The sequence below is a fragment of the Mytilus galloprovincialis genome, chromosome 13 (genome assembly GCF_965363235.1).
Source record: "Mytilus galloprovincialis chromosome 13, xbMytGall1.hap1.1, whole genome shotgun sequence".
NCBI classification, from domain to species: domain Eukaryota; kingdom Metazoa; phylum Mollusca; class Bivalvia; order Mytilida; family Mytilidae; genus Mytilus; species Mytilus galloprovincialis.
Window position 1 is genome coordinate 53,819,302 of NC_134850.1, and position 23,098 is coordinate 53,842,399.

General features: G+C 31.6%; 1 protein-coding gene across 3 annotated transcripts in view; it reads right to left on the minus strand.

Moving 5' to 3' along the window:
- Positions 1 to 13,823, minus strand: part of LOC143056568 (uncharacterized) — a 35,229-nt gene extending 21,406 nt beyond the window's left edge. The window contains exons 1-7 of one of the 3 annotated variants that reach the window (XM_076229671.1): positions 13,724 to 13,811; positions 7,864 to 7,938; positions 6,182 to 6,848; positions 5,450 to 5,534; positions 4,538 to 4,699; positions 2,275 to 2,427; positions 1,887 to 1,959 (exon numbers count right to left, since the gene is read on the minus strand). In XM_076229671.1, the coding sequence (XP_076085786.1) occupies positions 1,887 to 1,959; positions 2,275 to 2,427; positions 4,538 to 4,699; positions 5,450 to 5,534; positions 6,182 to 6,220 (512 nt within the window). In that variant the 5' untranslated portion in view covers positions 6,221 to 6,848; positions 7,864 to 7,938; positions 13,724 to 13,811. Of the gene's footprint in view, positions 1 to 1,886; positions 1,960 to 2,274; positions 2,428 to 4,537; positions 4,700 to 5,449; positions 5,535 to 6,181; positions 6,849 to 7,855; positions 7,939 to 13,723 lie in introns of all 3 variants that reach the window. The other 2 variants (XM_076229673.1, XM_076229672.1) reach the window with 2 other exon arrangements.
- Between the last annotated feature and the right edge of the window lie 9,275 nt (positions 13,824 to 23,098).

Consider the following 23,098-nt stretch of genomic DNA (forward strand, 5'->3'; position numbering starts at 1 on the left):
ACCTACTGAATTGTATATGTCGTTTAATTTTTCCAACAAAATATCATCCCATTTTTAACCTAGTGAACATCTTCATCGAGACAAAAAAAAGGTACCTAAATCTAAAGGACAAATAAGACTTATAGCTAAGAAAATATCATCAGCTGCGTCAAATAATATATTATTGTAAGCAGACATGGTCAAGATTATGTTTGAAGTGAGAAATACCACAAAATCACTTACTATATAATAGATCAAAAACTAAAACAGCTGGTGCGCAACATCTCATCCAGTAGAAGGGTTTGTTTAAGTTTGGTGAAATAAGGTAAAGTCAATTAAAGCATTATTTTGCAAAGGACAAGGTTCACTTATGGAACAAAATGGCCTAAAATATCAACTTCTTATCATAAAACATCAAAACGGTTACAATTAAGTTTGTAAATGGTTCTATTTTAAAAGTCTTAATGCTAAACAAATCAGCTCTTTACATAAATGTACATAATAGTCTCCAAAGTTAACCCATTTTGGATATTTTGTCGAAATATGAGGATTTAGTGCAATTTTCAGACCTAAAAGCTTTAGAAACACCATGGCCGCTACCTACAATCCAAAATGTGGGGTAACCAAACGATTCCAATTTTGATATCGAATTCATCAATATAAAATCATTTGGATCGTGGATGGCAGCCAAGGTTAATTATGCCAAAAACAATTAAAATTATAGATAATTTTACCGAAATTGACCTTAAATTACAAAAAAAAAAAAATTGTTTAAAGGATCATAGCTTCATAAATGTTAAAGGAAGGTGCCAAACAAAATATGTTGGTTCTTTTAAAAGTACTATTACAAGTATTTCTATGTGAAAATTGTTATTTCATGGCCCGATTTAAAAAAAAAAAACATAAAAATTTAGGGCCAATTTCAACCCTTCGAGAACCTTTAAGAAGGATACAGAACTTTAAAATGTTTAAAACTATCTCGATTGGATAAATCAAATAATCCATGCCACTGTTATTAATGTAAGAATCTATATACAGTGAATGCACAACTGAGATTTAAGTTTCAGATAATTAGACAGTGCATAAAAGGTGACTCGTATGCATGCTACTGACTTCACACTGTCACACTAGTGATTTAAGTGATTTTCAATATATTTTGAATATTTATTCTTGCAATTTTAATCCGAGTCGATTGTGCAAATAATTTTAAATAACCATACCTTGACTTTCATGATACAGATCTGAATGATCAAACTACGAGGTGAGACTTTATCTTGAAACCAGCAAGTTTTCAAATTAAAATGTTACAATGCTAACAATAACATAAACTGTGAAACTATTGTCATAAAAAGTATGAAAAAAAAAATCAAATATGCTTGTATTTGTTCTGAATTAAATGGAATCAAAACATCATTGGTAATTTCCTGCAATAATAACTACAACAACTTCAGGTTTACAATCGATAAAAACTTAGACAAACATTTATACAATATTGTACAAGACTTTTACTATAAAATTGCTGATGACACATATCACCAACAATATGAAAAATATGAATTTGTACATATTCCCCAAGATGGGTAAAATAACTAACCAATTCATCAATTAAATTATTTCATGTTAACATTTTACACTAGGTATCTTTAGTAACATTTGATTGGCCAGATCTACTGTTCATGTACAGCAGAAAGGAAGAAGTTTTCTGTTTGGCTTTGATAAACCTCAAACCTCAATCCACAGAAGTTAAAAATAGTTGCTGCAAAGCTCACCATACTTTATAAGTGACTTATTCTAATATGTTAAGGATAGGGGAAAATGATTGAAGTAAAATAAATTATTATGAGGTGAACCTTTTTATTGAGAGTTCAAATATTGGCATCTGAAATACATTTTCAATGTCTACTTACTTGGATTGTTTTTTACATTCCCCATTTCCAATCTGTTCTTTGTAATACTGATCTGCACACTGTAAACAACTACCTAAAATAATCATTTTACAATTTGATTATTTCATTCAAGCAAAATATATGTAGGAAAATTTGTACAGTGTCATTGGCAAAATGTACTGCAAATTTATATTTTTTCTTTCAATTTTTATATTTTTCTAAAATAGTAATCGAACATTATTCTATTTTTCCACTTTGCATGAACATTCTAAGCATTTGGCATTTTTGTACATGGTTTTCAGACCTATTCAAAAGCTTTTTAACAGCAATTATAATGACATATTATTGAGCTTTTTTCAAATATCATCAGAAATAAGAGATATGTATAATTTTGAGTTATGTTTCTTACCGTTCAATGCAAGTTGAAATCCAGGGGAAGAGCAAGGATTTTCTGACAATTCACATAGATTTGGATCACTACCAAAGTAACCTCTCGATACATCACACTGACATTCTGGATTTAGGTTAGTTAAACATTCTCTTTGATTCATAAGTTTGGCTTCTGAAAGATAGTGTAAAAATGATATATTAAATATATAATGTTTTTCAATGCTCGTATTGAAAAGTATAAATCTGACTATAGTTCCTATAGGTTGCACTTTGTAAATACAGCTGTTTCTTAAACCACGCCTCTTTTGGGGAGATTTAGAATATTCACAATTTGTTCACAATGGAATGCCGACAGTCTGTTGAAAAACACGTCCTCCGAACGTAACAAATATGTTGTCAATCAAGAAATCAAGCAGCTTGATAATGTCAGTTTCAGTGATTTTTTTGTTTCAATCAGAGTGATCCTTTACAAAGTAGGATTTATCCCTCCCTATGACAAGATACTTGTATCTACGTTGGGCTTTTTTTATGAAGCAAAGCAATACTAACTCTTTCAATTTGTCCTTTAGTTTAGAATGTGAAATACTTGTGTAAAGAGTAGAAAAGTCAAATGTTTTAACACTATAACAACATGAAAGAGAGTTTGATTGTATGTACTCTAAAAGATCTTTGGATTTTTTAAGTATCCACATCTGATTCACGCCACCTCTAGATCTATAATAGACAGTTTCACAATAACTTTGAAGCCCGTCTTTGATTGCTGATGTAATAAATGTTAATAATTTAGAAAGAGGTTTCGTAGAGCATTTGGAAGACCCAGCAATATACCGTTGTTTGTAAGGACACGTATGTAGTTTAGGTATCCAATACAGTGATGGAAGATCCAGTTCTTCATCTTTGGTTGAAATTCCAAGATTATCTCTTTGGTAAGTGTTGTGAGGGTATATGTTGAGTTTCCAAGTGAATTGTCAATACCTAATTCGTTTATCAAGCAGTTAAAGTAATGAGTTTTACACACAAAAACGATGTTGTTTGAGGCTTTATCTGCGGGGACAACAACATATTTGTCATGGAGGTAGGATAAGTGTTTTGCAACATTTGGGTCTTTAAAGATTTATGTAGCATGGGCATTGATAGACCCTTTCAGTTTCTTAATTCTTATTTGTATCAACGACCTCACTGCCTTAATCCATTCAGAAAGAGTATCTACGTCTTCCTTCTCGCGCTTAGCCCATAATCTGGCATAATCCTCGACTGAATCCATCAAAATTTTAAAGTTAAAATTTCCAATTGATGGATTTAGGATCACGATATTTCGGACCTTTTGATAACACATTTCGTAGGGAAGTGTTATTAACAATGTTGAGATCACCGGTAATAACGTGGCCAGCCGGATTATATATGAATTGGGAACTAGAACAAGTGGAATCAGGAGGTTAAGACTTAAAAGTTATATGCCCTGAAAAGTTCAGGGCATATAAACGTTGAAAATATGCCGCACATCCCTATGTTTTGTATTGCATAGAATCAAATTCAAAACAGTGTGGCTGTGGCCATTGATTGACGACCTAAATTATCCTATTGACTGGGACAGATTAGGTGAACGGTTGTCTGTAACGACCACTGCTCACTATGTACTTGTTAAAGACACTTAAACTGTGGTGTCGCTAAAGGTTCTCAACGCCTCAAATAAAGTGATTCGAAAAACTAATCAGGATTAACACGATGTTTTGATTTATATCAATAATATAAATCAAAACATAAAGGTTATTCCTGATTAATTTTTCGAATTTTTTTAATATTAAAAGCTTTAAGAACCTTCGGTGACCCCACATTTTAAATTCTATAATAAGTAAGTAGTGAGCAGTGGTTTTTACAGATAAACGTTCACCTAATCTGTCCCAGTCAACGGGATAATTTAGGCCGTCAATCAATGGCCACAGCCACACTGTTTTGAATATGATTCTATCAACTTTCAATTCTAGGATAAGATTGTTTTCAAAACTTCATAGTAAAAGTGGTACAGTTTTAGCCGTAAAAGGAGTTCCTATGGGAAATTGCATTGTCAATGTTTACAGAAATGCAACCTATAATGTGAGATTGATAAATGCATTTCAAATCGTATGCTGCAATATATTATCCCTGAAAAAATATTTTCTTTCTTCTCTACTAACAATAAATTCCTTAAAAAAGAACTGTACCTCCTACAGGTGATGACTGATGATTTTACATGAAGGAATTAGTTCTTGATTCATAATATCTACATTTTATTTGGAACATACCAGCAGCACAGACACATACTTCATGAGGATTTTTACAAACATCAGGTGGTTCATAGAAAAATGATGAATCAAATTTGGCTATTGAGATTGGCCTATCTGGTGGACATTCAACGCACTTGTCATTCTTCCCATCACCAAGTGTACAGGGTTCAAATATGAAGTCTGAAATTAAATTCATACAACAAGGTTGCTTATAAATAAAAGCAAAATATTTCAGGCTATATGCTTGCTAGCCGACTTTGAGTATATTAAAGTAAAACTTATCCTCTATCCACACAAATTGGAACCCACCTCTTTCCTGCAACTATATCTTATTAATTGTTAGTGTTTGGAAACATTTTCATAAAATTTAAACAGTTAAAAAATGTTTACTATATAAACTAAACGGATCTACAGATCAATTTTGGTGACTATACACCTGTGTCATTTTGTCCAGTCCTTCCTACGAAAAAGTGTGACAAAATTATTTCGACAAATAGATGCACGGACAAACATCAAAATGAACAGATAAAACTGATTCATGACGACACGACAGGGCTATAATATGATCATCAATAGAATAACAACCCTTGCAACACACAACAAAACTGTTAAAGATGGAAATGTCAGTCCAAAAGAGTAGTTTGTGACAGACAATTGAAGGTAGGAATTGCATTTATTATCAATCTTCAAAAGTCCTGTTTTAACACCTAAATAAACATCAAATATGCATGAAAAATCTGTTTCTCTTCATACTATGGTATTTCCATGTTATGTAAATTAATGTCTAAAGGAGAAAAAGGATAATTATTTTTTTAAGTATCTTGGTTATATTAACAAAAAATTACTAATAACTAATAGTATGTATTTGGAGTATCTCTTCAAACTCAGCTTTAATAATCATGTGTAATGTGTGTTGAAGTTTAAACTTACTTTTTGGACAAACAATCCCCAGGCATGTAGTTTCTATTCCATTTGGGAACAACCTGGTTATTGTTTCACCAAAAACATTCAAAACCTGAAAATTCAATATGTTCATGTTTGCATATTTTTAAAAATAACAGGGTGTTGTATGATATAATTGACAAAGAGACAATTCCCCGCCAGAGACCAAATAACGCAGAAGTTGACAACTATAGGTCACTGTACCACCTGTTTTAACTGAATTCTTAGTTTGTCTTTCAAGTTGTGCTGTTACAAGGGTGAAGGGTTAGCGTAGGTTTGGGTGCTAAAAACATGTTAAACCCCTCCAATTTATACTATATGTGCCTTTTTCAAGTCAATAGATTGTCGAAACTTTAGTTTCAAATATCATTGCCCTTCTGTCTTTTGCAACCATACAAATCGTGTGATTTCTAATTTAACATATGTTTAAAAAGGTTCATATTTATTAATATACATGCATAATTCATAAAAGAATTTCAACAGAAAAACCAATATTTTTTTCCAAACTCTATTCATAACTAAAGTTTCATATAGACTTAATGAATATAAATTTCAAGTTAAAAATGTAAAGTTAACAGTTTATCATGAAGATTTTGATATATTTTCTTAGTACAGATTATTTTGTTTTATTTCACTTGTTTAATTATATCCATTCTTTGTACTATAAAAATAAAAGACAATAATACATGTGTAAAACAACATTCCTTAAGTTATACTTACCGAACATAATAAACAAAATACAGCCCAACTTTTTTTCATTATGAATTCATTCACACAATCCTTGAGCAAGCATTTCAATGAGCATATTTATATAAAATGTTGATTTAAGAATTAGTCTTTGGAATGTTGATATCTCTCTGAGTATATTTGCTGCCGTTATAAAATCATAAATTTAGTCAAGACTGTCAAAGCATGTACAGCATAAAAAATGTCAACATTGGCAAAACAAGAATTTTCAAAACAATTCAACCCTGAAAGAACGCACAACAGAACAAACTAAGTGACAAGCATATGGACGAATTAATACTGACAATTAAACAGCCACAGACTATTCGCATCCTAACATTCCTGTTGCACAAAATATATCATGGCACATGGTCAGCTGTTGATAATGACGAAAGCACTGTAATGTTTCTATCTATGTAAATGTTTAAATATTAAGAAAAGAAATAACTGTTTTTGTGATACATTAAAGCTCTGAGCGATTCAATAGTGTGGGCTGAGTCAAAATATGAAAGTTTAATTATGAGTAAGTCCAAAACATCTGAAGAATGCTCAATATCCAAAAGCTTGTCGTTGGTTACAGCTGTAAGCTCTTGCATGGTAAATTTGCTTCTATTCTCGTTGGCATCTTAGTTTCCACACAAATGGACATGGAGAAAACAATCTGTAAAAATATATATCACCAAACAGATTTGAACAAGATTAATAAAAAGTAATTAATATCATCGATTTAATTTTATATGTTTTCAGTCACCTATCTATAATTCTGTTCTGACATGAATTGTCATTGACATGGTCATATTTATAAATTAACTGTTTGCAAAACTTTTAGATTTTTTGAAATACTATAAGGCTTTTCTGCCTCAGGATTAGATAACCTTAGATGTATTTGGCAAAACGTTAAGGAATTTTGGTCCTTCAACGTCCTACTTTATTTGGCCTTTTCAACTTTTTTTTAGATTCGAGCGTAACTGATGATACATGGAAAATATACACCTGTTACAGATTGCAATTTTTATACTTCGAGGACTAAGTGAATCAGGTGAGCGTGTGAGTTAATATCGTCGTGTCATATGTTTTATTTTATTACATTGTATTATGTTTGGGGAAGGTTATCTTTCTGGTAATAAGACATGTCACGGCCTGCCTGGGGAATTGGATAGGCAAATGCTCACATTAATCTGTACCGATATGGTCCTCCTTTATACGCCATGACGATTTTCGAACTACGCATGTGCAGGAATGGAAGGCGGAAAATTTTGTTGAAAATGTCCATGACGTTGTCGAGCTGTAACACAAAATAACATTTATACTTGTGTCTAAATGATGTTTTATCCTTTTAATAACAAGATTTAAATATGTTTAACCCACAACCAAGCGAAGTGTTTGCGAACAACACTTAAAAACATCATTCCGTCTCGTTCTGGTCAGTGGTTGGCCATGTTGATTTTATCATCCAAGACAAATATTACTGTAAATATTACTTTTGAGCCAAACCCTCCAGGTGCGGGAATTTCTCGCTACATTGAAGACCTGTTGGTGACCTTCTGCTGTTGTTTTTTTTCTATGGTCGGGTTGTTGTCTCTTTGGCACATTCCCCATTTCCATTCTCAATTTTATTCCTGACAGCAAATGGTAGAACTTTATGTAAATATGCATATATTAACTCACACGCTCACCTGATTCACTTAGTGTTTTCCATGTATCATCAGTTCTCGATCTTGATATCTATATCACTAATGGAAAGCTGAATACTAAAATTTATAATAAAAGGGATGATTTTTCATTTCCTATAGTTAATTATCCGTTTTTAGATGGTGACGTTCCCTTGTCACCATCTTACGGTGTTTATATATCTCAACTTGTACGATTCGCTCGTGTATGTAACAAGGTTTTAGATTTTAACGAGAGAAATTTATGTATTACTGAAAAATTATTACACCAGGGTTTTCGATATCACAAACTAGTCAAAACATTTACTAAATTTTATCATCGGTATAAAGACATCATTCGTAAATATAGCTCAACATGCAGACTTCTAATACGTTCAGGTATTTCACATCCAATTTTTTATGGAAATATTCTTTATAAAGCACAAAGGTGTCAGTATTCACCTCAGAAACTTACAAAACCTTTGAATAGACTTATTAAGAAGGGATATAATTACGATACTGTTTTCAAGTCATTAAAGATTGCATATTTTGGCGTTAATATTGAGTCACTGATAACGTCTTTGCATCGGAACTAAACACATTTATTCTAAAAACAGTTGTTGGCATGACACGGGTTATGTTCTTCTCATATATGTTATGATGGTATGATACTAAACCCCTAACGGGAAGGATTGTGCCTGATGTTCATATGATGAAATCATAATCTTTCAGTCAGTTTAATTGAAGTCTGGAGCTGGCATGTCAGTTAACTGCTAGTAGTCTGTTGTTATTTATGTATTATTGTCATTTTGTTTATTTTCTTTAGTTACATCTTCTGACATCAGACTCGGACTTCTCTTGAACTGAATTTTAATGTGCGTATTGTTATGCGTTTACTTTTCGACATTGGTTAGAGGTATAGGGGGAGGGTTGAGATCTCACAAACATGTTTAACCCCGCCGCATTTTTGCGCCTGTCCCAAGTCAGGAGCCTCTGGCCTTTGTTAGTCTTGTATTATTTTAATTTTAGTTTCTTGTGTACCATTTGGAAATTAGTATGGCGTTCATTATCACTGGACTAGTATATATTTGTTTAGGGGCCAGCTGAAGGACGCCTCGGGTGCGGGAATTTCTCGCTACATTGAAGACCTGTTGGTGACCCTCTGCTGTTGTTTTTTTTTGGTCGGGTTGTTGTCTCTTTGACACATTCCCCATTTCCATTCTCAATTTTACTGCATCATTATTTTTACCTTTTATAATATATTTTAATTGAAAGTGTTGTGTATTTTTTAACACTTCCATTTGGTCCATATTTTTAGGTTTTAATATATAACCCATTTCGTTATTTTATTTTATCCTTTACTTTCATTTAGCCTTAGATAAAGTCTTGGACTAGTTAAATGCCTTTTTGTCCGTTTTATCCATTTTATACATTTTTAATGCAATTATTGTAACTGTAGTCTGGGTGACGAAACTAAATTTTAATAAATAACTTGAAAGTCCACCAATCTATAAATTTTATAAAGTATTTTAACTTTTTGACTTGCCATCCGTTACGATATCATGATTCGTTCGACAAGGATACGACACGCTAGAAAGCCGTTCACACCAAGCCGCCCAATTGTACAAAGAATTGTAAACTATAATGTGAATAAAAATTAAGACAAAGGTATTGAATCAGAAGCTAGAAGCTACTGATCGTGAACATTTTTAGGTAGCCCTGAAAAACGGAAATATTGTGCTGACTTTTTCAATTGCAGCATTTGAGGCATTTAGAGCAGTAACTCAAACAATTTTTAAATCAGTGCCATTTCAAGATGTTAAATTCGAATTTGAAACCCGTTTGTCAAAAGATTGTATGATAAGGGCAGATGAATCTCTTATGGCATACAAGGGTGGTGTTAAGTTATAAAGGATAAATTTATATTTGACAACTTCAATTGTTAATGTGAATGTTGGGCTTTTACAATCTTTCTATCCCGATCACTTACATCTCATTATTAGTGAGCTTGACAAGATTGGTGATTTTAGTAATATGAACAAGGTAATGAGACAAAATTTGTGGACTTTTAGAAACTGACAAAATTGTACAAGATTCAAAAAGTGTAACTGACTCTTCTAACATTATGAGTAACACTGCTGCAGCATCAAATACTAGTCAGTTAGTTGTGACACAATTAGTCTTCCAGGAAGAGGGCGGTCTATAGATATGAACTGAAGTATAAATGAAACTGAAATTTGTCTGGTTTGCGATAAACATTGTGCAGATAACGCAGTGTTGTGTGATAGGTGCAATGCCTGGTCTCACTATGATTGTGAAAACATCTCACCCTCAGATAGTAAGGGACTTGAATGTAGTAATAATTACTACACATGTACAAACTGTAGGGATTTATTAACTATAGACAATATTGATAGAAATTCAGGAGTGTATTCCGCCAGTTAAAAGCAGTGGTGACATTAGTTGTCCGTCTATATTGAAAGTTTTAAATGCAAGGGAGCTCGGAGGTAAAAGAATAGTAGGAGTAAAAGTGTGAGTACTAATAATCGTCATGCACTGTCTCATGAAGGGTTCGATACCCCAGGATATAATATACAGGCTGCAGAGGGTTTTCCAAGTACTCAGGACACTGCATCACAAAACCCAGTCACTACTGTGGTCTCAGTAGATACAAACTTGATAAACACATCACACGACGTTACTGAGCAGGACAACACTGCAAAATCGGATACCACTTTTTTTAGAAAAAAAGCGTAACGAAAAAAAGGCCTCCAAGGTACAGGATTAAAACCCCAAAACAGGAACAACATTTTGTAAACAGTCTTCAACGTTAATGGCCAATGCAACCAACATTACTGAGTCAAGTATATGCGAGGTTACCAGTTTATCCTCACAGTCACAATCTGAACTTATCGGCCAATCACTATGTGAGACAGCAAATAACAACATCAATGGCAAGGCAACCGTTATTTCAACCTTCAATGTTGAGAACAAATGCCGTCTACCTATTAGAGCTACTCGGTAATGCAGATATTCTAGCTATACAGGAACATTGGTTATGGTCTTTTGAAAAATCTAAATTAGAAACTTTTGCTGCTGAACGCGATTTCTAGACTCGTTTACTTCAAATCAGAAGCTTTTTGTTGCATCCTATGTTAATGAACTTTGTTCATAAAGTTTGGGCAAACACAGGACTTGACTCTATTTCTAAAAGCTAATGTAAAACTAGATTACTTACAGGAATGTATACACTGCAATCAAATCTTAGTAGCTTTAACAAGTATGACGTAAGTGCGATATGTCGTCCATTGTGTATGGATGATATTGAAAATACTGAACATTTCTTGCTTCAATGTACTACATGTAGTACATAAACTGTGAGGAGTCCGTTTATTTCAAAGCTAGGAACTCTGCTTTATGACTTTAATCATGAAGTAGGAAATCTAGTATTTTCTAACAAGTCAATGCTATTGAGATTGATTTTGGATGTATCTAGTCCATAAGTTCTAATATTAGTACAGACTTTCTTATTTATGGAGAAAATTGAGGCCATAACAAGAGGAATTGTATATGCCTTACACTATTAAAGATGTTCTATACTGGATTTAGTTGGCAGCTAGGATGGCAATGTCATTTAAAATCATTTAATAGCTTAAAATAAAATAATGCAATTTATTAAGTTAACTTTAAATCAAAAGTTTAAGGTTAAACATGACAATTTAATGTCAAGTATAAGCCTTGTATTCTTATATTTTTGCAATACTTATATTTCAGCCAGTTAGGATAAAACTTAAAGGTTGATATAAATGGTTAAGTTGTTCTATTAAGTTAGATGTGTATACTGGAATTTTAGGTAGCACAATACAAAGATTTTTCATCCCCAATCAGACATCTTTAAACTGATGTAATTCCACTCATCCTTCTTTAAATTTTATAAATGAGGTACCAAAAGAAAGACGAATGATTAATCTTTCAAATTGTGATAATTTCATAATGACATAATTGTTATGTAATTAGTTGCTATATTGTGATGTCCATACTTGAATGAATTTAGCTTCTTTGTTATTCATAGCATCCCAAAATATTTTATAGATTCTTGCACAACACAGTTTGACCTCCAAAACTGTGTCTCAGATTTTTCCTATTGCATTTCATTCTCTTATAAATCTTCAATGAAGTTTGCAACATCAATTTATAAGAGATCACTAAATTCAATTGGGTATAAAATTTGTTCTATTGATGTTTTTGAAAATCTGAGACACAGTTTTGGAGGTCAAGCTGTTTTGTACAAGAATCTATAAAATATTTTAGGATGCTATGAAGAACAAAGACGCTAAATGCATTCAAGTGTGGACATCACAATATAGCAACTAATTACATAACAGTTAATTATGTAATAATTATGTCATAATGAAATTATCACAATTTGAAAGATTAATCTTTCTTCTTTCTTTTGGTACCTCATTTATAAAATATAAAGAAGGATGAAATGAATTACATCAGTTTAAAGTTATCTGATTGGGAGTGAAAAAATCTTTGTATTGTGCTACCTTAAACCGAAGATAATTTTTATATAAAGGTATAAGGAAAATTCTACACAGCTAATAGGAATATATGCCCCAATTTTTAAGTGATAAAGTAAATATTGTGTTAATCTACTGATTTTCTCCCTAATTTAATTTGTTGTGGTTTTTTTTTTTTTTTTTTTTTTTTTTTTTATTGAAGTTGGAGTTATAAGGCTACTGGTGCAGTGTAAGCTAGGCGACTTAAGAGAAGTACCAATAAAGATGTGCATATTGGTTTAATTTAGGATGACAATAGAAAGTTGAGATATATGCTGAGTTATAAACTGTCACAGTAACATTAATAACTTGGTGGCACATAAAGTGTTTTTTAGATTTTAGTGCATGAACTTTTAAAGTACTATACATAGATTAGTGTATTATTGACGTAATAACATGTGTGCCTTAAATGGAGTACAAATGTATATAGTATGTTGATGCAACAGTTTCCTGCACGTGTAATAAATGTGAATTGACATTAGGTTGTTTTAAAGCTACCAGTGCCTCAAGCTTTTTTAATTGAGCACCCAGCTGGGATCGCAGACTTAGCACATATTGGATAAAACAAACTTCCGTTGCGTTGTAAATTGGTGGTAAATACGCCAGGCTGTGGTGATATCATTTATACATATATTATACCAGTATCTTGAACAATTGATTATAGGCGAACTTATACTGGTTTGTGCACCGATCATATTCACTGTAAATTATTCCTGCACATGCACACAGATGCTTATCCGTGCTACACTACAAAAGTAGTGGTACTCCAGATAAAGGAGGAAAAAATAAAGAAGAAGGTAGTGCTCCTTATAAAGGAGGCTCATACGGAGACAAGATTAGTTTTTTTGTAGACGAAATTTCAAACGCGCGTCTGGCGTATATACAAAATGTAATCCGTGTATCTATGATGAGTTTATTCGTGTGTTATTTGTTGAGATAGAACAGTGCAATATTGGAAATGCTCACTAAAACAAACTGTGTACTCGGACTGCCTCCATTTCTAGGACGTTCCCAATGTTGGTTGACATTTTGACCTAACAATGGCGAAAAGACAAACACCGTTTCTATATTTAGATTTGAAAAAGAACCATAATTTGACCAATCGAAAACATTAGTGATGTATTAAATTTTTTTAAACATCGCAATTATTGGCAAGTGTAATAAACAATAAATAATCTGTATGGCAGTTTAAAGAGAATTACTAGACCAGTGAGTCATACCCATGCAGTCACATGAGTCTGAGACAATTTCAACTTTCATGTTAATTATTATTTTATGACATTGATTGCTACATGTACATGTGAAATTTTGGAATACACACTTACCTGATTTCAATAGAGTAATTTTTTATCATAGCGTGCTATAAGTATGATTTATACTTCACTACATTAACACACATGAATGATATCAGCAATAGAAATAGCGATACGACCGGGAATAATGCGCATTACATGGTTTTAAAATAGATTGGCCACACCAACAATTAAATATAGATTAGCTATGAAATTTTCTATAAATAGATATAGACCGCTGTATACGTTAATATTTAAAAGTAATTTTATCAAATAAGATGAGGTAATATTAAATAAATATTGAACAGGATAGACACCATGCATTACATTTGTACCGTGTACACAGGGTAAGCTTGTCTATTTCTATTCTAAAATGGGTTCGTTAACACTAATGATTCCCTTATGGAACTTCAATGTTTGCCACAAACTTGCAGTAGATTTGCAGCAAGCTTGCGGCAGACAAAAAAATTGCAGGAACACAGAAAATAGTGTTTGCGGCGGATGTTTGCCGCTAGCTTAAAACTTCTGGCAAACAGTGCAGCTTTTTTCTACAAGCTTGTGGCAAGTTTGCAGAAACATTAATGTTTGCCATAAGATTGCCAGAAAGTTAACATAATAAAGAATGTTTGCCGCAAGATTGCAGAAAACTTTTACCATTCTTTATGTTTGCCGCAAGATTGTCCAACATTTGACCATTAATATGTTTGACAGAACATTGCAAGAATTAAACAATATTGACTGGGCATGTTTAGTTGGCATTTCTTGGAAGCTAACAATTTGAAATTATGGCTAGGTCATGTTGATTGTGTTTGGAAAATGCATTCCATATATAAGAGATCAAGTAGGCATTTCAATTGGTTCAATAATATAGAATATGAAATATGAAATTTTGTAAGTACAAATAATTCATAGAACTGCCCTTTTTAATAAAATGATTAATCCCAGCTAACACATAAAATTTTCATGATATTATTGACTGGTTATATATATGTTTTTCAAAAATATTTACCAAAAAATATTTTAAAGACATTTTTTTTACATCAGAAATTATGCATTAATGATATTTTAACAATATTTCGTCCCAATGTTTGATTGCTAATATAAACACATGTTTTGTAAATATTTTTTTATAATGAATAATAAATATTCTTTGCTGATGTTTTAAAACGTTAAATAGACAGTTTTATAAATGAGAACAATTGTATGTCGAGGAGATATTTCTTTGCAATATTCAATCAATATCTGATGAACATTTTTATATAACATTTAATATATATATTTTTTAGATGTGTAAAAGAAATATTTAAAAAACATTTTTGATTTACATCTATGTAAAGCATAGGTTTGATGTATAATAAAATATCTTTTTGATGTAACATCAATATACTTTTCTTGTCCTAATCAAAAATATAAAAATGGTAATATCTAATGAATATTTCAATAACATCATAACAATATATTTTTTCGATTTTATTTAGAAAATATTAGTTAAAAACTGTTTCATAATAGTTTTAAGATAATATGTTTAATAGATATTTGTAAGATGTATGCTAGAAATGTTTTCCAAATGTTTGTCAGTGATATTTGAGTGAAGCACAAGTTTGATATGAAAAAAAGAAATATTTTATAAATATTTTTACATAATATTTTTAATTGATATTTGTAAGATGTACGACAAATGATTTTCTTATGTTTGTTAGTGATATTTGTGTGAGGTCCATGATGTTTGATATGAAAAAGAAAATATTTTTTATACAATTTTTTAATCAGATTAACATGAATGTCTCCTCATTTTTGATAGAAAAGTCTTAACAATTCTAATCTAACTTAAATGAAAATTCAAATCAAGTCAAAAGAAAAATTATATAGCGAATAACGATTGTGTTCTAAGAGCGTTGAGGACCCAGTAAAAAATCAAAATGATAAAGTCATACCAAATAGGACTACGATAATCTGTGCCTAGAACTAGAAAATTCTTTGTATTTTGCCTAATTCAAAGTTTTTTAAACAGTGTTTATAAAAAAATATCATTGATATTTCATGCCAATAAAGAAATATAAGCCAACATTGTGCCAACAATATGCCAACGTATTAGGTACTTATCTCCCCCCTTTATACCACATACTTGAAAATTATATTATTCCAATGTTCTAACAAAAAATGTGCTCTTCCTTCTCTTTATCTAACATTTTCAAATCTGTGTAGTCATTTAAATGTATTTACCTAAATTATTGAATAATTTTATGCACAAACAAAAAATATTTAAAACCAGCCCAAAACAACAAATACAATTTGAATATACTTTCATTTTTTTCATTTTCTTGTATATCAACACATCATTGACACGAGTGAATTGTCTTACTCTCCAATTGATAGTTGTTAATCTACTGAATATATATATATTATAATATGAACCAGTAGAATTTATGAATTGACTTGTAATCATTCAATTCAATGCCTCAACTTTTTATTAAAATAAGAATAAGGTTGACAGACTGTACTAAATAAAAGATATTAGGTAGACATCAATGAAACATATCCTAGACATTAGAAGAATATTTTGTCCAGATGTTTGAAAGATGTTGTCTGGATATTTCCAATTGAAACTGAATTATATCAAAATTATGTTATTTCAATATAAAATCAAGATATTTAAAAATAATGCTCTTTAAACATTCAGAACAAATATTTCCAGAAAATATGCTATTCACATGAGTACAGCCAGACATATCACGTCAAAAACATGTTTTTGAATGATATTTTGGTGATATTTTGCAATATATTTTAAAAATATCAATAAAATGTTTTTGTGCTACCTGGGATGTCACATCATACATAATTACGTATAAGCAACTATATCATGTATATCATGTATATGTGTGTTTGAAAAACTTAAGCTAATATAAGTTTGCATTTTATAACTGATGTACTGTACATCTTTATTAAAATTAAGTTCAATTCTGTAATGCAATATTACCTATATATACATTGTATATAAATAGCTAGCTTTATTCCAAATACACATTTGAGATTAAGCCTTTTTCATTTCTTAATAAAGGTATATGATGTCATTTGAGAATGACCCCAGCCCCCTTTTTAAAAACTCAAATGCATGTTTGTATTTCCTTTAATCTTGGAGTTTGCAAATGTTCTTTCAATGTCTATTGGTATACAGACAGGATCCGGAATTCTTTTTAAAAATGTTGCTGTGTAATTTGAAAGAGATAATTGACAGTGGTTTATGTGTAGTCCCTGCAAGTTTGCCGCAAGTTTGCAACAAACAATTGCCACAATTTTGCAGCAAACAATTACCGCAAGCTTGCGGCAAATCTAATTTGCATTACTATAATTGCAGCAGGCTTGTCGTAACCTTCATTTGGATGGTAAAATAGTTGCGGCAAGTTTGTAGCAAATGTTTGCCGCAGGGCTTATTTTCGGTAAGGGTTGTCAGTTTGATACTGGATCCAAAATCATTGTATGTACAAAATATTGGACAAGTAAACTATTCATAAACTAAGATACAATGTATACACAACTGCTCTTTGCTTTCTCTAAGGAACTATCTACAATGTATAGAACTATTCTACTTTAAATATATATGTACTATTACATACTTGAATTGCCAACAGATCGTCAGACAAAGCACCCAATAATGAAGAAGTGGTGTGACGCATATATACTACACGGAATTTCTCCAAAACGAAACTATCAATTCTTCTGTATCAGGTCCGTTCGCTCAACAGAGAGTCAACTTTGTAAACAAGCACATCACTGACGTTAGCCTACCCGGCCAGTATAAAGCCTTTTGCGAACATTTGAGAGTACCGAAATTACCTTAATAACATAAACAACCATTTCAGTACCGGTTCGTTCATCGCCTCGTGTAGAAGGTGTTCTACTCCTAATCTATCAGTCTTAACTTCCCCCTTTACTACTATCAAAAAACTTGTTATTAACTTTTGTAATAAAGCTTATGAAACTAATGGTATTTAATAGTTTTGGAGTGTTTTAAATTCTTTTAATTAGAGTTTTTAGATAAACTACATGCTTTTGATTGTACTGTTATTTCGATGGATAGTTAATTAACTGGTCCTTTGAAGCGTCTCATTACACATTTATTTGCTGTAACTAGTTTAGAGTATTTTCTGTAACGATAAAGGAAAGAATGCTAGATACACTTACTGGAAATGTGAAGATATAATTATAGCTTTATTTTATTTCCTGGACAACATATATGTACTTTTTGGCGATAAATGTACCGACAAGTAGTAGATATTCCTTTGACTGAAGACTAACTGCACCACTTTAATAACGAATTTGATAGCATATAGCTACAATTGATGACTAAAATCAGCAAAGTCTCATCGAAATAACATCTGATTTAAAAAAGATGATACATTGGCTCTTAATAATCATGATAATGACGACTTCAGTATGTACACTTAAAGTGATTTATCCTGCAGAACTGACTGTAAATAAAGCTAAAACTAACAATGAAAATTGCTCTTTTCTGGATCTTTTTATCTATATCTTTAACGGGAAGCTAAGTACCAAAATTTAGTTAAACAGATGTCATGATTTTTAATTTTCCATTTTAAGATGGTGACGTTTTCCTTGCACCATCTTATGGTGTTATTATATCTCAACTTTTTCCATGCACTCGTGTATCTAACAACGTATTTGATTCTTACGATAGAAGTCTTCTTTATCTTCTTCTTAAAGTTCTTCTTCTTCTATATGTATATCCTTCCAATTATGGAACACCTCCTCAACGGATATTATCCAGACGGGAGTTAATTAAAACTTATACATTAAAATTTTCCCCCAAATAACTTAAAAAATTTAGATTCACTGTACACGGATAAAATCTGAAATATTTAAGGACTGATAAAATAATTTATCCAATTAAAAGGTAAAAATATCTAGTTAGGCCCTCTCAATATTTATTTATGTTTCAATGAAAAACTATTAAAATTGATGACTAAAATCATTTTTCGATATCACAAACTAGTCAAAATATTCACTATTTTTTATCATCGGTACACGAACATCATACGTAAATATAAATCAACATGCAGACATATTATACGTTCAGGTATTACACATCCAATATTGTATGGTAATATTCTTTACAAAGCACACAAATGTCGGCATTCACCTCAAAAGCTTATCAAATCTTAAAACAGACTCATTCTGAAAGAACATAGCTACGATACTGTTGTCAAGTCATTTAGAATTGCATACTTTGGTAATGATATTGGTTCACTAATAGAGTCTTTGCATCGGTAATAAACACATTTATTCTTAAACCAGTTGTTGATACGGGGTATGTTCTCATAAATTTGATGATGGCATGATACTTTTAATGGGGGAGGGATTGTACTTGATTTTCATATGATGCATATATACAAAAGATTTCAATCAGTTCAATTTCGTTCTGGCGCTAGCATGTCAGTAACTACTAGTATTATTTTTTTCATTTCAAGTTATGTATCATTGTCATTTTGCATAGTTGCTCTTCAACTTCGTACTTGTTTGGCTTTATAAATATTTTGATATGAGCGTCACTGATGAGTCTTATGTACACGAAACGCGCGTCTGGCGTACTAAATTATAATCCTGGTACCTTTGATAACTATTCTATTGTTACCTAATCTGATATCGAACTCGGACTTCCTTAAACTGAGTTTTACTATGTGTACTACTATGTGTATCTTCATTTTATATTAGGCCATAAAAAAGAATATGTTTGTGTGCCCTAACCCTACCTACCCAAAAAATAGCTGTATACCCAAAATCTTGTATTGCCTTCATTAGAAAAAGTTTTTTTTAATCAGATCTGCATGAAAAAAACCCGACACTCCCATTTCTCCTTTTCAAAATAATAAAAAAAAAAAAGGGAATTGCCTACCTACTTACCTACTGTCTCTACCTTTGTGTAGGGTTTAGGCAAACCAAAATATTTGTAAGTGAGGCCTTGACTAGAGGTATAGGGGGGTTGAGATATCACACAACATCTTTAACCCCGCCGAATTTTGCGCCTGTCTGAAGTCAGGAGCCTATAGCTTTTGTTAGTCTAGTATGTTTTTGATAAGTCAACAATAAAATGTTGCATTTTTTTAATTTTTGAATGAAGTTTACATTGACATAAGCAAATTAAAACATCACTAAATTTGTATTCTTTTCAAACTGGTTTTTTTTTGTATGTATAAATACTCATCCAGGTTCATTTTTTATATAGAGCATACTCTTAAAAGGTTTACTTCTTACTGTTCGACTGCCTGTCGATACTTTTATTTTTGGCATCGCACAAGTCATGCGTATATGTCTTCTCACAAGTCTTAAATGCCATATATCTGTACTCGACCAGTCTAAAATTGTCTAAAATTTGCTCTACATTACTCGACCTCACTCTGAATCATACTCGTACTGGTTTGTATCTGATCCTTATCTTTGACATTGAAAATAGTCAGAACTGTTGCTTGGCCAGTCTAAAACAGTCTTAACCGATATTCGACTTGTACTCAGCATATTTTTTCAGTCTAAAACATACTTGACTAAAGGTCTGAGCATTACTAGACTTGTCTGAACCATACTTGACCAAAATAACTTCAACTTTTTTCTCATTCTAATTTCAAATTGTTGCTAAATTTTTAGCCATGGAAATAGCTGTTGTTAAAAAAAAACAGTTTCTAAATAAATGAAATACAATAGATAGAAGAAAAAAAGTCTTGATTTATTAAGTCTTGTTGGGTATGGTTCAGACTAGGTTGAGTATAGTTCAGACTAGGTCAAGTATAATTCAGACTAGGTTGAGCATGGTTCAGACTTGGTCTAGCATTGTTCAGACTATGTTGAGTATCGTTCAGACTATGTCGAGTATGGTTCAGACGCGCATAGAATGATTAAGTCTGGTCGAGTAAAGTGAGTTTCAGTGTTTCACACTACACTACAGTCGAGTATTATCAAGTAAATATAGCACATTTTAGACTTTAAATGGTTTTTAGTCTCTTTGACGAATGATGACGTTAACAATTCAAATCCCTGGAATGTGTTTCAGTTTATTTTAGTCTTCGATGCACGATTTATTTTAGTATTGATTGTTTTGATTTTTAACTAGCTTTCAGTAAATGCGAGTACTCTCAAATCGTACTTTCGTTTCGTGTTAATTTGACCTGTTGATACAATTTGTAATGCATTGTGGCTATCTAATATTTACTTATTAAGTGTTATATCTCGTCTCTTTATTTTAAATATATACCACTGTGATGAGTGTTCAGTATGACTATACATTTCTGTTCTGGTATTAAACGTGAAAACATACTTCCGAATACAATTACTGTAAACCTTTATACAACAAAATTATTTTCATTTATCAGTGTTTATTATTTTATTTGGCTGGCATTTTGTTCACGTTTAGTTTATGGTTTTCTTTCTGATATTGTTTAACATCTCACCTCTAATTTTTATAATTGATTTCGTAGTTTTACTTTGTGTCATAGATCAAATGTATACGTTCAGTGTATGTTCACTATTTTTGTGTTTATATATCTTTTGATTGAGTTAAGCCATTTTAATTGATAATTTTATAATGTAGATTCTTAGAAATCTTAAGAAATTCTGGATAATTTTAAATCTCGGGTCTTTTTCTGAAATTAGTTCTATCAAAACTTTTGATTTTTCAACCCTGTATACCACCATTTCCCATGTGAAATTGAAAATCGCCTAAAGTAAATAATCTACAATGCAATTCAACATAAAAATGGTAGCATACGCTATAAATTTATTACTTTAAATTAACATAAGGCATATTTTGTCAATATGTTAGTGAACAGAAGGGTAAAACATGCTACATAGAGGAACAAGTGATTAGTATGCTGGAGTTTCACAATTTGTCAACATATTGTCGGTATCCTATGGAAACGAACTGTGTGCCTCTCCTTGTCGATCTCTTCTTATTTTCATATGATTTATTTTTTAAAGTTAATCATGTTTGATTGATAGTTTTCACATTTGTTAGTGGATACATCAAATACCGGTACCTTATCCCGGCCTCGTTAACCGTTAGTAGTATATTTTCATATGAATTTATTTGGTGTTCCTTTAGACACAAGATGATTAAAGAAGCCAGGTCATTTGATTTCACTTTCAGATATATTGATGATGTTCTTTCCATTAACAATCCGAGCTTTTCTGATTGGGTTCTAATAATATATCCCCTAGAACTAGAAATTAGAGAAACATTAGATACGGCTTCCTCCGCCTCATTTATAGACTCGGCAACCTCGAGTTTTAAATGAAAAAATCTAACTGTCTCAAATGGAGAAATATCGTACCACATTTGTTGCAGTGTAGGAATCTATATTTCCCAACTTATTCGGGATTCAAGAGCTTGCAGCTCCTACTCAGACTTTGTAAAACGTCACCATTTTCTGAGCAGAAAGTTGATGAACCAGGGGTACGGCAAAGAACGTTCAATTGAAGGTACTAAGACCTTGTTGATAAATATTGCATATCAACTTCACAAATAATACACGACGGTCTTAAAGAATAGATTTTGTGTACTGGTTTATCATTTTAATACGTGTTATAGAGTTCTTTTATTTGTCTTTATTAATACTACTTTTACTGTTTGGTCTTTTTTTGGTAATATTCATTTGACGTGGCTTTGTACTTATACATCCCGTCATTATGTTGTTTGCAGTATCTTTCCTATTTGCTTTGTGCGTGTGACTTTTTATGTTTTTTTTTACATAAATGACGTGGCTCTCTACTTAAACATTCCGCTATTGTGTTATTGTTCTATTATAATTTTTGTATTCTGGTCATTTATATTTGCTAATAAACTCATCATAGAGACCAGGATAACAAATTTATGTTTACGCCAGACGCGCATTTCGTCTACAAAAGACTCGCCAGTGACGCTAGAATAAAAAAAAGTGTTTAAAAGGCCAAATAGAGAACGAATTTGAAGAGCATTGGGGACCAAAAATTCCTAAAAGTTTTGCCAAATACAGATAAGGTAATCTATTCCTGATGTAGAAAAGTCTTAATTTTCCCAAAAATTCAAAGTTTTGTTAACAGTTAATTTATAATTATGAACATATCAATGATAACTCATGTCAACACAGAAGTGCTGACTACTCTCGGGGAAATAAATTTCCACCAGCAGTGTCATCGACCCAGTGGTTGCAAATAAACTCATCATAGATACAAGGATACCAAATTTATATTTACGCCAGACGCGCGTTTCGTCTACAAAAGACTCACCAGTGACGCTCGAATAAAAAAAATGTTCAAAAGTCCAAATAGAGTACGAAGTTGGAGAGCATTGAGAACCAAAAATTCCTGAAAGTTTTGTCAAATACACCTAAGGTAATCTATTCCTGTTGTAGAAAAGCCTTAGTT